This window comes from Pogona vitticeps, chromosome 4 (assembly GCF_051106095.1).
Source record: "Pogona vitticeps strain Pit_001003342236 chromosome 4, PviZW2.1, whole genome shotgun sequence".
In the NCBI taxonomy this organism is placed as follows: Eukaryota; Metazoa; Chordata; class Lepidosauria; order Squamata; family Agamidae; genus Pogona; species Pogona vitticeps.
In genome coordinates this window covers 62,183,318-62,197,764 of record NC_135786.1, presented here as the reverse complement: position 1 = coordinate 62,197,764, position 14,447 = coordinate 62,183,318, and the positions used below count along the sequence as shown (strand labels likewise).

At 39.0% G+C, this 14,447-nt stretch overlaps 1 protein-coding gene across 4 annotated transcripts in view; it reads left to right on the top strand.

Annotated features, from left to right (window-relative positions):
* TESK2 (testis associated actin remodelling kinase 2) overlaps positions 1 to 11,539 on the top strand; it is a 96,492-nt gene extending 84,953 nt beyond the window's left edge. For all 4 annotated transcript variants that reach the window (XM_020783302.3, XM_020783303.3, XM_078392836.1 and 1 more), the window contains 2 exons: positions 1,894 to 2,041; positions 7,474 to 11,539. In XM_020783302.3, the coding sequence (XP_020638961.3) occupies positions 1,894 to 2,041; positions 7,474 to 8,489 (1,164 nt within the window). In that variant the 3' untranslated portion in view covers positions 8,490 to 11,539. The remainder of the gene's footprint in view (positions 1 to 1,893; positions 2,042 to 7,473) is intronic.
* The last annotated feature ends 2,908 nt before the right edge of the window (positions 11,540 to 14,447 follow it).

Below are 14,447 nucleotides of genomic sequence, written 5' to 3'. Positions count from 1 at the left end.
ATGTTGATGGACTCCTTTCAACTCCCTCTGGTTCCCAATCTGCTGACACAGAGCAATGGGATGGTCTACCATCCAGATCTCCCATTGTTGAAATTGACAGCGTGGAGGATACTCCCGCCTTGAACCGAGACTTGAACCGAGCTCGAAAGCCTTCAACTCAGTTCCTTTATGCAAACAAATGGAAAGCTTTTCTTAATTACACTGAATCAAATAACTTACCTGCAATTCCTGTTTCGTTGAAGACACTACTTACCTTCTTACTACATCTCTTTGAATTTGGACTCTCTTATTCTACTTTAAAAGTCTATATTTCAGCCGTCGTTGCCCATCAACCAGATAACTCCAAATCAGCTAAACTTTTATCTCATCCTATGGTTAAAAATTCCTAAGGGGACTCAGTAACATTCATCAACCATGCCAATGTATTATACCTCAATGGTCACTACAAATTGTCCTTAATGCTCTTATGCGACTACCATTTGAACCAATGGCATCTTCAAATTTTAAATTACTTTCTCTGAAGAAATCTTTCCTAGTGGCTATAACATCTACTAAAAGAGCCAATGAACTTGCTGCTCTTCATTCTGATCTACCTTTTATCCAATTCCACCCAAAGTGACTCTTTATTTTGATGACTCTTTTCTACCTAAAATTGTAGCAGAATTTCATCTAAATCAACCATTTATATTACCATCATTCTTCCCATCACCATCAACCCCTTTAGAGCACATGCTCCACATGTAAGACACTCTCTGGCATTCTATATTGACACAACTAAGGTTTTTAGGAAAACTAACAGGCGTTTCCTATGTTTTCATGGAACTGACAAGGGAAGCCCAGCTTCATCACAATCCATTTCCAGATGGATTGTCCAAACCATTTTTCTAGCATATGAACTATCAGGCAAACCACCTCCTGATTATTTGAATGCACATTCAGCTAGAGCGGTGTCAACGTTTACTGCCTTCCAGCATGGAACTGAAATTTCTAACATCTGTCGTGCTGCAACATGGTCGACCCCATCGACATTTGTCAGTCATTACCGCCTAGATGTGACAGCACGCAATGATGGTGGATTTGGCAGAGCTGTTTTGGCATCCTTCCTACCATGACGTCCCACCATCCAGTAAGTGGAGCTTGCTAGTCACCCATTTGTGTGCATTCACAGAGACCACAAAGAAGAAAAAGTGGTTACCTACCTGTAACCATAGTTCCTCTAGTGCACTGGTTCTTAACCTTGGGTTACACAGGAGTTTTGGACTGCAACTCCCAGAAGCCTTCACCACCAACTGTGCTGGCTGGGGTTTCTGGGAGTTGCAGTTCAAAAACATCTGAGTAACAAAGGTTAAGAACCACTGCTCTAGTGGTCCTCTGTGAATTCACACATCCCACCCATCCTCCCCTCCATCATGGGTATATTAAATGGCTCTTCTGCCCAGTGGACAAATTTTAGAAACTGAGGGGAAATGCAGGTGGGAGGAGCATGTGCCCCACAGGGGAATGTCCCACTAAATTGTTACTTTTAGCTCTAGAATCTTCCGAGACATTCAGCGCAGGTGCAGAACAACCCATTTGTGTCAATTCACAGAGGACCACTAGAAGAACTATGGTTACAAGTAGGTAACCTCTTTTTATTCAAAAGGCATACTCTAGTGCAATTTACATTGCTAAATGATAGGATTTCAGTCATGGTGTTACCGAAATGAAACATTAGATAAGTTTTCTTCATGTTTCATTAAAATTGACATTCTAAGCTGTCTCATATTGCTCAACATGTGCAAATGATGTATGACTGATTTGTAAAATTACATGTTTTCATGCAATAGTAAATGTATGCTGGGTTTGCTTCATTTTTGAGCCTATTTATAACATCATTTATTCTTCTATTTATAGATGGACCCAAAGTTACGTCCCTCATTTTCTGACATTGTCAAGACATTGGAAGTGATTCTGAGCAATTTAAGAAGCGAGGAAGATGAAAGGGAACGGAAACTTCTAACTCTGGATAGTACAGACCGAAAATCAATCTCTGTTTCCAAAGGTAGGATTTCAGGATGGTGGGCAAACCTGATTACTGAGCAAGGGCAGTGTGTTTAGTACATTATAGGGCCTTTCCTTTGAATTTCTGAGGAAGAATGTAAGCTAGAGTTTACATTTTTATTACTAAATGAACACATATATTTCTCTTAATCAGTATTATAACAAAATTTATTATAAATGTAATTTTTAATAGGCAAATTCCTATTGCGTAACTTTGCATTTTAGGTTCTGAGGCTTCCCTGGGCTCTGTTTTACCTTGAAGTCTTGGGATAGTGAAGGGGAGAAGCATTTAAAAGTCAAAAATTGCTGCTGCTAAGATTGGGACCTCCAGCACTGATTTGACAGCAATTCTTGGCTTTTAAATGTTTTCCCCTTCATGTTATGAGGCTTTTCCAGAGCAAAAGGGAGCCTTGAAACCGAAAACAGATAGTGCAAGATACACATTTTTGGCATCCAATGTGAACAGTGCCATGCACAAAATTACACAACAATGAGTGCACTAAGTCCCATTACTTAAATTTCTAAATAGCAGTGAAAGTTTTCCAACATTTATTTTCTACCATGTTTGCAGGTGGCAGTTACTCCCCTCCCCCCAGACCACAACCATTTATATCATAAAGTCCTATGCACGTGGTCTCTTAAATGAGTATAATCACCACGAGTAGAGGCGAGCACTCTTGCCACACCTTCTCCATTTCCAGTATCATTGCCCTGGAATGAAAGGGGAAATGGGCAAACACTTAAAAGCAGAATTCTTCACTATTTATGGTAGCTCTCCATGCAAGTTGGGATCCTGGAAAGTCCCTTTCTCAGACACATTGCCCTCCACATATAAGAGGGCTATGGAACCAGAAACAGAGATGACAAGGGTAGAATGTTCCCCTCTACCTATGGTGAGTATCTCTAGTTAGAGAATGCCTGAACAGACCTTAATTTGCATCATATTTCATGACAATGCATTATCTTAATATTTCTGTTTTCTGTTTAAGTGTTTGAATTTCTTTCCTCTAAATAAATCCATTATTACCTATTTGGCCATTAGTTCCCTCTATAAGTCTTACTTCAAATAAATAATGATAAGTAAAGCCTACTAATAATAATACTTTTGGCCTCTCCAAAGTATTTCAGTTTTTGATAGTTGCAGAATAGTCTAAAACGTCTGCATTCTTAGTAAATATTAAATGAAGATTACCTTAATTGAGTGTTCCAGGATTTATTCCTATGATGATGTAGTGCTCAGGAGCAAAAAAATAAAATAAAATCTTTTTTGCCTTAAAATCCCATTCATTCTTATTTTAGAAACCATCTGATTTTTATATTTGAAATAAATAAACATATATTTAAAATATAAATTTGCCTGTAATATACTGAAAAAGGAAATTCTCTAGATCAAATTTAATTTATTCCACATTAGAAAAATCTGTTGGCACTTAACTAGAATTCTAAAAATGCACAATTCTTTGCCAATTTCCAAATACACATATATAGATGTAGGGTTAAAATCCCACTATTTTCAGTGCCTTCGTCCGTTTGTTTAGTCGTGTCCGACTCTTCCACTGCTTCCTGTAGTTGTGCCAATTTCATGTTGGTTGCTTCGCAGATACTGTCCAGCCATCTCATCCTCTGTCGTCTCCTTCTCCTCTTGCCGTCACACGTTCCTAACATCAAGGTCTTTTCCAAGGAGTCTTCTCTTCTCATGAGATGGCAAAGTACTGGAGCCTCAGCTTCAGGATCTGTCCTTCCAGTGAGCACTCAGGGTTGATTTCCTTTAGAATGGATAGGTTTGTTCTCCTTGCAGTCCAGGGGACTCTCAAGAGCCTCCTCCAGCACCACAATGCAAAGGCATCAATTCTTCGGTGGTCTGCTTTCTTTATGGTCCAGCTCTCACTTCCATGCATCACAACAGGAAAAACCATAGCTTTAACTATTCGGACTTTTGTTGGCAAGGTGATGTCTCTGCTTTTTAAGATGCTGTCGAGGTTTGTCATTGCTTTCCTCCCAAGAAGCAGGCATCTTTTAATTTCGTGGCTGCTGTCTCCATCTGCAGTGATCATGGAGCCCAAGAAAGTAAAATCTGTCAATTTCCCAGGAGGTGATGGAACCAGTGGCCATGATCTTAGTTTTTTTTTTTTTTTGATGTTGAGTTTCAGGCCGTTTTTTGCACTTTCCTCTTTCACCCTCATTACAAGATTCTTTATTTCCTCCTCACTTTCTGCCATCAGAGTGGTATCATCTGCATATCGGAGGTTGTTGATATTACTTCCAGCAATCTTAATTCCAGTTTGGGATTCATCCAGTCCAGCCTTCTGCATGATGTATTCTGCATATAAGTTAAACAAGCCGGGGGACAATATACAGCCTTGTCGTGCTCCTTTCCCAATTTTGAACCAATCAGTTGTTCCATATCCAGTTCTAACTGTTGCTTCCTGTCCCGCATATAGGTTTCTCAGGAGATAGACAAGGTGGTCAGGCACTCCCATTTTTTAAGGATTTGCCGTAGTTTGCTGTGGTCCAAACAGTCAAAGGCTTTTGCATAGTCAATGAAGCAGAAGTAGATGTTTTTCTGGAACTCTCTGGCTTTCTCTATAATCCAGCGCATGTTTGCAATTTGGTCTCTAGTTCCTCTGCCCCTTCGGAATCCAGCTTGTACTTCTGGGAGTTCTCGGTCCACATACTGCTGAAGCCTACCTTGGAGGATTTTGAGCATAACCTTGCTAGCGTGGGAAATGAGTGCAATTGTACGGTAGTTGGAGCATTCTTTGGCACTGCCCTTCTTTGGGATTGGGATATAGACTGATCTTTTCCAGTCCTCTGGCCACTGTTGAGTTTTCCAAACTTGCTGGCATATTGAATGTAGCACCTTAACTGCATCATCTTTTAAATAGTTCAACTGGAATGTCATCACCTCCATTGGCCTTGTTGTTAGCCAGGCTTTCTAAGGCCCACTTGACCTCACTCTCCAGCATGTCTGGCTCAAGGTCAGCAACTACATTGTCTGGGTTGTCCGGGATATCCAAATCTTTCTGATGTAATTCCTCTGTGTATTCTTGCCACCTCTCCTTGATGTCTTCTGCTTGCTTCTGTTAGGTCTCTACCATTTTTGTCCTTTGTCATGTCCATCTTTGCACAAAATGTTCCTCTAATATCTCCAATTTTCCTGAACAGATCTCTGGTTTTTCCTTTTCTGTTATTTTCCTCTATTTCTTTGCATTGTTCATTTAAGAAGGCCCTCTTGTCTCTCTTTGCTATTCTTTGGAAATCTGCATTCAATTTTCTGTAGCTTTCCCTATCTCCCTTTCATTTTGTTTCTCTTCTCCTCTCTGCTATTTCTAAGGCCTCGTTGGACAGCGACTTTGCTTTCTTGCATTTCCTTTTCTTTGGGATGTTTTTTGTTGCTGCCTCTTGTACAATGTTACAAGCCTCTATCCAAAATTCTTCAGGCACTCTGTCCACCAGATCGAGTTCCTTAAATCTGTTCTTTACTTCCACTGTGTATTCATAAGGGATTTGGTTTAGATTATACCTGAGTAGCCCAGTGGTTTTTCCTACTCTCTTCAGTGCCTTATTCCCATGTAAATGTGTAATGAATTGTGATGTGGGTGTCAGATTTAAACTGTCTTTGGGGAACACAGGATATGTCAAAGATACAAGCTGGCATCTAATAATCTATCAAGGCATCATTTTAATATATCTTGTACTGTGAGAGAATAAGATTTGGAAGATCACTTGTCAAAACTACTTTCTTGCTTAGCATTGATGTTGATTTTTCAAAGGGAATGTCCTTTCATATGATTTTGACCCTTTCTAATTAGTTCCCCTTCTGTTATAAAGACAGTTTAGTACCCAAATTCCAACTACAGACCTCAGAGGGGAAATGTTATATACATAGCTCCTGGCTTTTTCTGTGGCTTGCACCTTTGGAGTTTTAGTTCTAATTTTAGAAGTGTCCAGGGCTTCTGGTGCCTGATGTACCCTTGTGAAACAGGTTCCAAGAACTTCATCCAAGTTAAGCTCTTCCTTGCTTGGAAGATCTGACCTTTAACCAGATACTGAGTGCTGAAAATTATTTCCTGTAGATTATTTAAAATCAGCTTGTATTCTTGCAGTTTAAGGAAGGGGGGAACTGTTTCAGTGTTGCTTTTGAAAATTACACAGGTGGAGCCATCCTAGGAACTAGATATTGCTTTTGTTTTGCGTTTGCTTTGTTTGTTTATTTTTTGACATTATGCCACCACCTTTGTGCTGTATGTCTTTATTTGACAGAAGTAATGGCTATCTATGTACAGAGCTGAGCCAGAGTTTACATTGGCTCCTTCCTTCATTGCACTAGTAGGGACAGTAGAGGGATATGAGCAGACTTTCTTCTAACACTGCATAGAAGCAGGAGGTTCTTAGACATGTGGGAGATCTAAGAAGCTTCTGAATTGGTGTCATTTAATTCCAAATTTTTCAGAACATCCAGAAGTGGAAAGATGTAGAAAGTTCAACAAAACCTCAGACTTATCTGGATTGCATTTGATATTTTTGCAAAGCATCACAGTGCCACCTGGTGTGCCTGAGAAAATGAAGTGGTAGTTCAAACATTGACCTGTTCTGTTCTGAAATTTTAGAGGTCACATAACTAGACAAGCCATTGATCTTAATATTTGTAATAGCTTTGTTTAGTGATGTCATATTTAAATGTATTTAACAGATTTTTCCCCCAAGCCCAAGTGTTGTGTGTCCTAGTTTCTGCATTGGAAAATGGGCTGTTTCAAGGCTGATTTGGAATATAGTCCTTCTCTTCCAGAGGGAAGTATTATTGTTTGCATTCACCTTTCACAGCATGGGGGTGTCTTTATTCAAGGGAAAACACACTTCTTGGAAACATTGGAGCATGAATCTGTTATTTTACATACTATACTTGTATTAAATGGTGAGTATCCTCTTCAATGCCTACGCTTGGGAAGAATCTGTTAGTGCACAGGATACACACACAAATTTGGAAGATATGGATATTTGAATATCAGTCATCCCTGCATACAGTTGCATGGTAAAACACTTGTACAAGACTTTAAAAACATATAATGATCATATAATTGGATATATTCCACGATAACAACCTATGCAGAGTCAATGTCAAGAACGGAGAACAATGTATAAAGATTTTGAGTGACTGAGGAATTAGAGGCCTCATTGTTTGGAATATTTGAAATTCTACATTATTAGTTGGTATTAATATGCTGTAATAGATCTTTATTCCCTGTGTCTTCTCACAGGGATGAAGATGCATCTGTTTTGATGGAGAATTCCATGTGAGATTTCATACGTTTCCCAAGTGTTTGTGTTAATGGAGGCTGTCACACATGTGTTGGTGGTGTTTCTCTGTACCGGTATGGTTCCTGCTTTGTCAGTAATGTCATCCTTCCTTTTTTAAAATTATCTCATCTTTAGGTTTACTGGAGAGAGGACAAGGAGTCAAAAGGCTAAGTTCACTTGACGACAAAATTCCACCTAAGTCACCACGTCCACGACGCAATATCTGGTTATCACGCAGTCAGTCAGACATCTTCTCTCGTAAGCCTTGCCGCAAGATAAATGTTCAAGACCCCTACTACACACCAAGCAAAGGGGCAAGCCGTAAAGTTAACCCCTTCAATTCTAGGGAAGACTTGAAAGGGGGAAAGATCAAATTTTTTGATATGCCAAGCAAATCAGTGATATCACTTGTATTCGACTTGCACTCCCCAGAGGCAGGTGGATGTTTGAAGATGAGCCAGCCTCTTTTCAGGCCAACCTATAGTACTGACTGGCAAGAAAATTCCTTCTTTTCTGGGAAACGGAGCAGATCCCTTCCAGTCTCTCCTGAACTTATGCATAAAGATTACAGCACATTTGGGGATCTCTCTTCAACTGTTAGTAGATGTGATCCTAGTCATCTAGGAGCAGAAGTGCGACAGAAGCTACTGAACAGCAGTAAGTATAGTGTGTCTGAGATCCCTCCTTTTCAGGCCAAACACCAGAGGCAGGAATCACCACCTCTTCTGCCAGAGGAAGATATGGACTGTTCAGATGAATTGGAACCCCAAGATGAAAATGGTTTCTGTCCTGTAGAAAGTTCACCTGAAGAACTGGAACTCAGAAAGGCCATGGGACAACCTCTGCAAGATGCCCAGAATGTTGATGTTATCTTGGTACAGAATTTAGACAATTCAGAAGATAAGTCCTTGGAGATGTCTGTAAGTTGCACCACCTCTGAAGATATGGAGGTGGAAGATGAAACTCAAAGAAATATGCCTTCTACTAGGTTGGAGTCTTCCAAACTATCGTTCAGTGCTAATCTTTCCTCACAGCCAGGCAGAGAATCTTCTCTTTTTGAAGCAGTGGATACCAATGTCTCAGACATTGTTTCTCTGCCATCTTCAAATGCACCAGCACCAGTAAGTGAACAGGCAAAATGTGATATTTAAATTCTAGCCATGGTACCATGGTGATAAACTCCTTCCATCTTCTTTGATTTTAACTCCTCAGTCAAAATGTTCTAGGAAAGTGTAGCAACAAACTCATACTTTTGGAGGTTGCAGAATGTGTTTGGAAAACTGCACACATTAAATTTGTCAAATAATCAACTATTGGCTTACCTCAGGAGGCAGCTACTGCAGGCAAAAGGAGTGAGCCATATTTCTGCAGAATGGCTGAGTCAGTGCAGGGCCATACTTTATGAGGATGAAGTGTGCTTTCTCAGTCTCCTTTGCCCTCTCCTGTTGTTTCTTCATCTGTCTCGTTCAGTAAGTTCTCAGGGTCTGTGGACGGAAATCATGAAAACATAATTTTGATTTTTAAACATCCGTAACAAACTGGCAGTGCTCTGATATCCTAGATTGGGGGTGGGGAAAACAATCTCTAAATGTTGTTAGACTACAGTTCCTATCATCTCATCATGGTTAGCCATGATGTTGGGAACTGGGTGGCCACTGGTTCTCCAGCTTGCCCTAGATAGACAGGAGGAAGTGTAAATGTTTCTTTCTTTGATGCAATGACAAGTTCAATATGCTAGTTTGAAATGTACAGTACTCCTTTATTTCTTGAACAAGGTCAGACCTGGTTCTAGTAGCTTAAGTTTCCTAGTTCTTCCAGTTTTGGTTAAAAACACTGGAACTGAACATTTCAGGTTCCCACTTTAGCATTTTGTGACCAGTTACTGCTTACCTTTGGCCACAATTGAAATTCTAACCAAATGGCTATTTAATAAATTTGATTTCTATTGGGTAAAAAAGGATAAGTGGCCAAGTGATCACACTTCTGTATCCCTGTTGGTTCTGCATTTCAGGAGAAATGAAGCATATGTCGATGTAGATCTCTGATATGAGAGATCTTAAAGGTAGGCCAGCCACTCTTCAGCAACATTGTCTTACAATGCAGCTCCTTCAGTCATTGCCCATGCACATCAGATAGATATACACAGAGAACCTTGGTTTATATGTTCAGTTTGTTTAACTTCTGTGTGTATTGCACCTGAAATTCCTCAGATTGAAGGGATTTGCATGTTGCATTCTGGCTGTTGCCTGTTTGTATTAACCTCCCTCTGAACCATCCAGACCAGCAATGTGTGCTTGAAAGTGTAGAGAGGTTAGTATAGATGATGTGAGAGGAATTGGGCCATCTCTAATCTCTTGTTTTAATAATGTAACTAGTGAGAACTCCCCTGTGGGGAAGAAATCAAAAGCAGTGCTGCCTCCTGATGTTCATAAGTTTCCTCATATCCACTTCTTAAAAATGAACAATAAAAAGGAGGAAAACTCCCAGAAGTATCAAGCAATAATGTGGGAATCATAGAATGATACTAAAATCTTGAAGAGCAAGTAGCTTCCTGCTTAAGAATTATTTACTGAACAATTGGAAGTAGTAAAAATGTGTTGCAACCTGTGCAACACATGTAGAAGCCCTTGAAACCATCCAGCTTCTTTTAGGGCAAAGATAGATGGTTATCCTCCCATGGTCCATTAGATTATTCTAAAGCAATACTATATTCTACTAGGAGGAACCAATATAACAGTTACCCATATACATCTCTTTTTTATTTGAAAGACAAATATTTATGAATTACCAGCTTCTAATGCACTTTGGATTTGGTGTTACACCCCCATCCTCAAGTGAAAGAGGTTGGTGCATGGCTGGTGAGAGAACTAAGTGTTTTCTTCCTGTGGGCCCTCCAACAACCCTGTGTAGCCTTTGTATGCTTTACTTGTGCTCTTAATGGATGTGATGGTTTAATGTTAGATCAAAAAGCACACCTTTGAATGCAAGGCCTCCACAATTCCTCTGTCCATTTTTCCTGCTTACATGCAATCTTTCTGGGCTTTCTGCCAACATCTGACTAGGGGTGGTAGCCTCTCTAGGGAAGTGTGGCAAGGGTTTATGTGGTACTCTGCATTTTAACAGAATGCTGGGGCAAGAGCCATTACAGAAAATATGAAGTTTTCTCTATTCACATTGGAGTGAAAAGGGGCTAGCTTATTTAAAAAAACCTTAGATGAAAGCCATTTGTTGTTGTTACATGGTGAAAATTTAATGTATACCGTCCCATTGTGCAGCATGTAAGAGACCTCAGTCTCTCACATACGCAATCTAAAAGCCAGTATTTCAGAGCAGGTGTTGGCCATTTGCTGTGCTCAGTACAGAATGTGGTCATATAAATGCAGTGCTTTGTACAAATACATTAATGAGTAGCTTTGCTTTTATCATGTTTTTGATTCGCTGATGGAGATGCATCTTGCTTTTTATAAGCCATCTGCAGACACTTCTAAAATCCCCTATCTGTTTTTAATTCACTTGATCTTTCTATATTGCATTTATTAAACATATATTAGAAGGTATACTTGTGGCTGATTGATGAAAGAAGCCTGTGTGAATAGATGTACATAACAAATTGCTGCCCCAGCAGAAGACAGGGGTATGATAGGTTTATTCTTGGTTGCTGTATCTTGTCCAAGAACACTGGTACTTCTTGCCAGTTTAACTACAGACACTTGAATAATTCCTCTTTGCACTTAATGCTGCTGTTTATACTGCATGTCACTACATTTCTATGCAAAAATAACCTTTGGGGCAGCCAAATATTTGATTAAGGTTTAAAGGTCTGTGCAAGATCTATTTTCATATTTATGAAGGAATTTTATGTCTTAATATTTGCAGTCTGTAAATAGCTAAACTTTGTCATTAAAGCTTAGGAAAAAAGTTTGTAGCCTGTGCATAATTTAACACTGCCAGAAAAGAATTTTTGCAAACCATTTTTTCTAAACTGCAGGTATTTATGAATGTGTAAAGAAAGCAAATCTTGGTTTTTATATTGATTTATTTTGTCTGATTTTTTTTCCTGAAGTATGGAATGGAATGTTTTACTGGAACTGAACTAAGCAACCAAAGATGAATTGAGTTTAAAGTATTTGCATATGTTTTCTTTGTCAACTTTTGTTAACTGTTTCCCAATTTGCTTTCAAAATAAAAACAAATAAATTTACTTTTGTGGTTGAGAAGAGATAAAGCTAAAGAGAGAGAAGGGAGGAATATTAGTACTGTACTATAACATGTATGTTTAAAAGCAAAAATTATATTATTTGGTGGTTCTTCACTATTATGTGCTAGCTTCTGTCTCTTTAAGATGATAGGCTTCTCCTCCTGGGTAAATGTCTGATTTCATGAGCAATTGCATAGGTAGTTTCGCCTGTTCTGCAACTGATCTAATCATATTTTTTCATGTAGGAAAGAGAGTACAATATTGGTGGATTATCCTGATGCTTTTCTTCTAAGCATTTCTGTCACATTTCTCTGTACCCAAATTGAAATTCTGCTGCTTAGAAAAATACTTTTTCCCTAGAATAGCAATCTTTCTTTCCTTTTAATATATTTATAAACAGTTGCTCATAAAAACCGTGCTGTATCAAACTATAAACGTGTTTCTACTAGGGTAAGTCAGATGGTTTCAGCTGAAAAGCACATTGAAATGCAAGACATAGACAATAGTCCTCCCTATCAGCTGGAACTCAGAGGCATATATCTGTGAAGATTCTCAGTCATCCAAGTGAGGTAATCTGGAAGTTGAGTCATGGCAACCGGACTTCTTTTTTATTAGGTTGAAACTTTTCAATACTCATCCGTAGCTTCTTCAGTCTGAGGAGAGTTGGTAGGAGATCCCTGATGCATCCTCCACATTGGTTTCACTTCCCCGTGGTCTGAATAGGCTCATTAGACAGACAAAGGATTTGGGGGGGGGGGGTGAGTGAAAAGGCATAATGCTTCTGGACTTTGGGTTCCTTTGATTTGTATAACTATGTTCCAAAAGTTACCTAATATAATGATCACTGCCACGTTTTGCATCTACAAAGTCAGTGACATATATAAAGAACTTTTTTGTTACTGTCCTGAATCAACTGTCAGTCACTGTCATCGATCTTGAGTTTTGGTGTGAGGAAAAAACAAGATTGTTGCTTCTTTTTCTACCTGGCCTTACAAAGAAAGCAAAAATTACTTTTTGGACTCAAGCCCCAGAATATACCCACCAACATAGTCATTGGCAGTGGTATTCTGGGAACTGTAGTCCAGAGAAGTATGTTTTCCAGTCCCTATTAGGGAAAATATAACTCAGCTGAAATGCCCCAAATACTTTAGTCTTTCCTCATACAGAAGATACTTCCATCTTGGTTTCATCACCTCTAATATTCTTTCAAAAATTAAATTCTTTAACATCACAATTTATCTTGCAGCTGCTGCTAAACTAACAATTTAATGAAAATATCTATCCAGCTGCAAGATCCCTTTCTCCCTTTTTTGGAGGGAGGCCTGGAGAGAAAGAACAAGAAATCGGGCCACTCACCTTTGAAACAGTCTGCCTGCAGAGATCTGCCTGGCTCACTCACTGGATATTTTTAAGAGCAAACTTAAAACCCGGCTCTTTAGGCAGGCTTTCCCTCCTCTCATCACCTAATTAGTTTTGCGATCTTGCATTATATTATTACAGGTGTTTTTATTATATTGTTTTTACAGTACTTTTATGAATTGTTAGCTGCCCAGAGTAGACTTCAGTCTAGATGGGTGGGGTATAAATTGAATATAAACAAACAAACACAAGTAGTTCAGCACTTATCAGTGTGCATCTGAGGTTGAGGGGAGGGTAAGTGGAAGCTTGACATTTCACTGCCTGTTTATCCAGACTGGCAGTAACTAACTAGAGGTATTTGAGTCATCTTGGGCTTTCATTTTTCTGACTAATTTAGTGTCATTTGCAGACTGATTCCTAATTTCACATCAGTTATGACGCAGCTGAGCATCATTGACTCCACTAATAGAGCCTTGGGAGACCAGAATGGTTTAATATCTAACAACTGTTTTATTTTCTTTAACTAATTGTGTGCTGTCAGGTTGCCCCAACTTAAGGTGACCTAGGAATTAATGACTTCCTATCATTAACAACCCTTACAAGCTCAAGCCTTTAGTTTCCTTTCTTGAGTCAATCTGTCTCTTATTTGGTATTCCTCTTTTCCTGCTGCCTTCAACTTCCCCCAGCATTATTGTCTTTCCCAGTGAGTTTTGTGTTTTCAGAGTGCACCCAAAGTATGACAGCCTCAGTTTTACTATTTTGCTTCTAGAAGGAGTTCAGGCTTGATTTAATGTACCACCCAGTTCTTTGTGTTTCTGGTGGTCTATTGTATCTGTAAAGCTCTCCTCTGGCACTGTATTTTCAATGAAACAGCCTTTTCCCTTTGCTTCTGCACTGTACAGCTTTTACATCTATACATAGTAATTGGAATATAATAATATGGACTATCTTGGCCTTGGTCTCCAGTGTCACATCTTTACACTTTGACAATCCTTTCTAATTCCTTTATAGCTGCTGTTACAAGTCTCAGTCTTCTTCTGGCTACAGTCTCCAGGTAGTTTGATGACTAAACATCCTTCACAATTTCAGTTCCTTCACTGACAACATTACATAGTTACATAGTTCTCTTGTGGTGATGATTTTTTACTTAATGTTCAGCTGCTGTATAGATTTTGTACTTCAGCTGGCTACTGAGTTGTAAAGGTATCTGAACACTCTTAAAGCTTATTTAAAGTGTTCAGGAAATCAAAATGTACAATTAGACCCTTATCCAATTTGATGGCACACTGGAAGGAACAAAGTGTAGTGAAACAGAATGGATTTTTACAAAGTATGTTATTTCATATTTAAAACTTTTACTCCTGTGTCGTTAATTATGTCTTCTATCATACTTTTTCCCAATTAACTGAAGGAGGCATTTCACTAACAGGCCTGTCATTTCCCTGGTTTCCAAGAGGTCCTTCAGCGCTGTTGTCAGTTACATAGGACTGGGATACAGAGCTATTAGATTCACATGGGAAATAATGTATCATTAAACTTTTGCTAACATGTG